The 3,667-nt window shown below is 39.5% G+C and overlaps 1 protein-coding gene across 1 annotated transcript; it reads left to right on the forward strand.

The window, feature by feature from the left end:
• On the forward strand, nt 1–3,130 carry LOC107654420 (Krueppel-like factor 15). Its single transcript, XM_016441465.1, has 2 exons — nt 1–1,003; nt 2,323–3,130. The coding sequence occupies exons 1-2, from the start codon at nt 51–53 to the stop codon at nt 2,489–2,491; spliced, it is 1,122 nt and encodes a 373-aa protein (XP_016296951.1). The 5' UTR covers nt 1–50; the 3' UTR covers nt 2,492–3,130.
• The last annotated feature ends 537 nt before the right edge of the window (nt 3,131–3,667 follow it).

Below are 3,667 nucleotides of genomic sequence, written 5' to 3' on the forward strand. Positions count from 1 at the left end.
TACAAATCGTGGCAATACCTTCAGCCTTCCTCTGATCTGCACACCAACAAATGGTCTCCATAAGTGACAAAGCGGTGGCCACTGCTAATGAATCATTTGTGGACCATGCCTTGGCCACCTTGCCCTTTGTGGAAGTGGCAGGCAGTGAAAGCAGCGAGAGGGGCAGCTCCATCTCATGTTCCAGTCCCGAACCCGGAGATTATGGAGCTCAACTCAGCTACAGCCCTGGGGAGGAAGACGAGGACGATGGGCCACTGCAGATCTTTTTCGACTCCACGGAGGAGATGTTGACTCAGCCACCCAAGCTGCCTGATTTTATACCCGAGCTCTCCAGCACCTTCTCACCAACCCTGGAGGATATTGAGGAGTTCTTGATGGAGAAGATGGAGCTTTTGAGTGATGCTCCTCCGAGTCCAGAGGAAAAGTCAAAGGAGGTTGAGCCTCCCATACAGCCGTCTTCCCCCGTTGACGTAGAGCCGAAATCCAGCCCGACGACAACGCCTCCTGCCGCTAACAGTGTTAACACCACAGCTAGTGCTGCGCCGGTGCTCATTGGTGCTCCATTTGTGCTTCAATTACAACCTCTCCAGCTAAGCCACGCCCTCCCACAGCCAGACACCCAATCGGGTGTGGCCAACGGGCTTCGGGTGGCCCACCTGGTGCTCGGTGTCCAAGGGGCACAGAACATTACCCTCCTTTCATCACAGGTGCCCTCAGCAACTTTCCTCCCCATCGTGGGCGAGGCCATCAACCAAGACCAAAAGTATGTGAAGATCGCTCCCCTGCCTATTGCCATCAGGGCGGTCGGAATAGCGGGCACAGGCCTGGTCAAAGCCATCACACCACGTCCATCCAGGTCCTCCACGGAAACCTTGCGGGTACATAAATGCTCTCACCCAGGGTGTGAGAAGATGTACACCAAGAGCAGCCACCTGAAGGCTCATTTCCGCAGACACACGGGAGAGAAACCCTACCTGTGCAGCTGGCCAGACTGTGGGTGGAGGTGAGTGTTGAAACTAGAAAATAATCAACTTGAAAGTGAGGTTTGTTCAGTAATAACCACATTCAAATTGATTCTGTTTCTTAATAATCAAGTCACATTTATTTCTATAGTGTTTTATACAATACAGATTGTTTCAAAGCAGTTTCACCGTAATAAACAACAGCATATTGAAGTATTTCAGTTATGAAATTAATAAAATTTTAGCAGCTCTAAAAAGACAATAGTGTCATTATTCAGCTCAGTTTAGTTCAATGATGATTCGAATTAGTTCAGTAACAATGTGAATGTTGCAAAGTTCATTAGTTATTATAGTTCAACTATAAAGCAGCTCTACACAAGATAATAGTTTCATTATATACTGTTTTGGTCTTTGGTGCACAAAATATGTCTTCATAATCTTTTATAAAAACCTGCTCCATCTCTGAAACAGCTTTTCTCTTTGGCTGATGTCATCTAGGCTGAACAAGCCATTGCTAATGCCTGGTAACATTGGATTGAACACGATTTTTTTGATATTTTTGAAAGATGTCTCTTATGCTTACCAAGGCTGCATTTATTTGATCATGGTAAAAACAGTAATATTGTGGAATATTATTACAATTTAAAATAACTGTTTCCATTAAAATGTCATCCTGTGAAGCAAAGCTGAATTTTCAGTATCATTACTCCAGTCTTCAGAGTCACATGATCCTTCAGAAATCATTCTAATATGCTGATTTCTTATTATTATGAGTGTTAAAAACAGTTGTGCTGCTTAATATTTTTGTAGAAACCACGATCCTTTTTTCCGGATTCCTTGAGTATTTGAAAGTTCAAAAGACTACATTTATATGAATTAGAACGCTTTTGTGACATTAAAAATGTCTTTACTGTTACTTTTGATCAATGTAGTGTGTCCTTGCTGAATTGAAGTATAAATAAAAGTATAAAAAAAAAGTTGGTCCCAATCTTTTGAATGGTAGTGCATTTCGTGCAAAACTTGGAAATGAGTGGAAATTTAAAAGGAATGAAATGCCATTGCAATTAATGTGTATATATTAAATTTTTGTAGCAATGCTCAAAATATTTGATTGTCTAGAAATATCTCTTGGTGAGAGCAATTTCAATAAAATGATTTTTAAAAATGTTTTATCTAGTAATAAATGATGAAAACTCATGAGCAAGTCATAGAAATCCATTGGTCAACTAGTGTGGGAACCTTGTAAATAGGTTGTGAGCTGATTAACATCAAAACCTGTAATGAGGCCTTGATGTAATGATTTTATTTTTCCAGAGTCATGAGCTGATGTGTATGTCCTGCTGTGTTTTGTGCATTAAAGGTTCTCTCGCTCTGATGAGCTGTCCCGCCATCGGCGGTCTCATTCGGGAGTCAAGCCTTATGAGTGCACAATGTGCGACAAAAAGTTCGCCAGGAGCGACCACCTGTCCAAACACACTAAGGTGCACCGGGGTCCTCGTGCCGGCAGACTGGTCAGGGCAAACGTCTGATCCCCGGATAAACCTGGAGTGTGATTCCTGGAGTCTGAGAGGGGAAGCTATGATACCTATACAGGCTCACAGCCTGTAACCCTCCGCCTTCATTTTTGTCTCTGTTTCCTCCCTCACTTTTTTATCGTTTATCCAGATGTTTGTTTATCTTGGTGCTACAGTCAGCTAACTTGAAACTCAGGGATGTGATTGTTAAGCTCAAAGCAGATTTCTGGCTTTTTGGTGGGCTGAAGTAAAGCTCACAGTCGATTTCATCACGTTTCGTCCTTCGCTGGTGTCAAGCTACAGGTTGAGCTGCAACAGATTTCGAGATCTGTATTTATTGCCTTTAAACCGAGGCTGCAGGAAGTCTGCCGATCTAAAGGGCAATACAGAGTATAATTTGAAGAAATGTATTTCTTGTACAGTTTGTGAATATTGTGTTCAAGATCTAACCAGGTGAAAATATAAAAGGAATACAGTATTTTGATCAGCGAAGCCAGATGGAAGCAGAATTTCCCTTAAATTAAGACGATATGCACTATGATTTAGGCTGTGATTATCAAGCATGGCCTCTGTCAGGGTGAATCTCAAGAAAAATGTTATGGAAATGCAATATTTAGTCCCAAAAATATTAAGTAAAAAAATAATGTTTTACTTTTATGTTGCATAAAGAATCATTTTTATGACAGTTGAGTATATTTAAAACTCAAAAATGTCAGTAACCATATAAAACATGCAAAAAGCAGCTAATTTTCATCATTGTAATGCAAAAACATCTCATGATCCTATTGTAAAAAATAATTAAAAACCATATTGCTCAACAAAATATATATTTAAATTATATAGTACTATTGTTAGTGTACATTATGGTAGTATTAGTTGTTAAAATTAATTTATACAGATTCTTTATTATCGAAACGAAGGAAAAATGATAACTATATTACAGTCATGAGAATGAGATTTTTTTGCAGAGAAATTGGGGTGGACCAATGCACTTAATTGTTATGAAAATAATGTCACAATATGAAAAAAGTCATTTTATTTAATTCAATTTTTCATTTGACATTTCTTCGTGAGATTCACCTTATTAAAGTACTCTGCTGGAGTACAGCTCTTTTAAAATGAATTATTATGTAATACAAAATTAGGTCTGATGCAGTTATTTGTGACATGTCACAGTGTTTTAAAATATAT

The sequence above is a fragment of the Sinocyclocheilus anshuiensis genome, unplaced genomic scaffold (genome assembly GCF_001515605.1).
Source record: "Sinocyclocheilus anshuiensis isolate Anshui unplaced genomic scaffold, SAMN03320099.WGS_v1.1 scaffold527, whole genome shotgun sequence".
In the NCBI taxonomy this organism is placed as follows: Eukaryota; Metazoa; Chordata; class Actinopteri; order Cypriniformes; family Cyprinidae; genus Sinocyclocheilus; species Sinocyclocheilus anshuiensis.

Coding starts and splice junctions, on each gene's coding strand:
- LOC107654420 (XM_016441465.1), top strand. CDS start 51: ATGGTCTCCATAAGTGACAAAGCGGTGGCCACTGCTAATGAATCATTT. Junction 1,004..2,322: donor TGGCCAGACTGTGGGTGGAG/GTGAGTGTTGAA, acceptor TGTGCATTAAAG/GTTCTCTCGCTCTGATGAGC.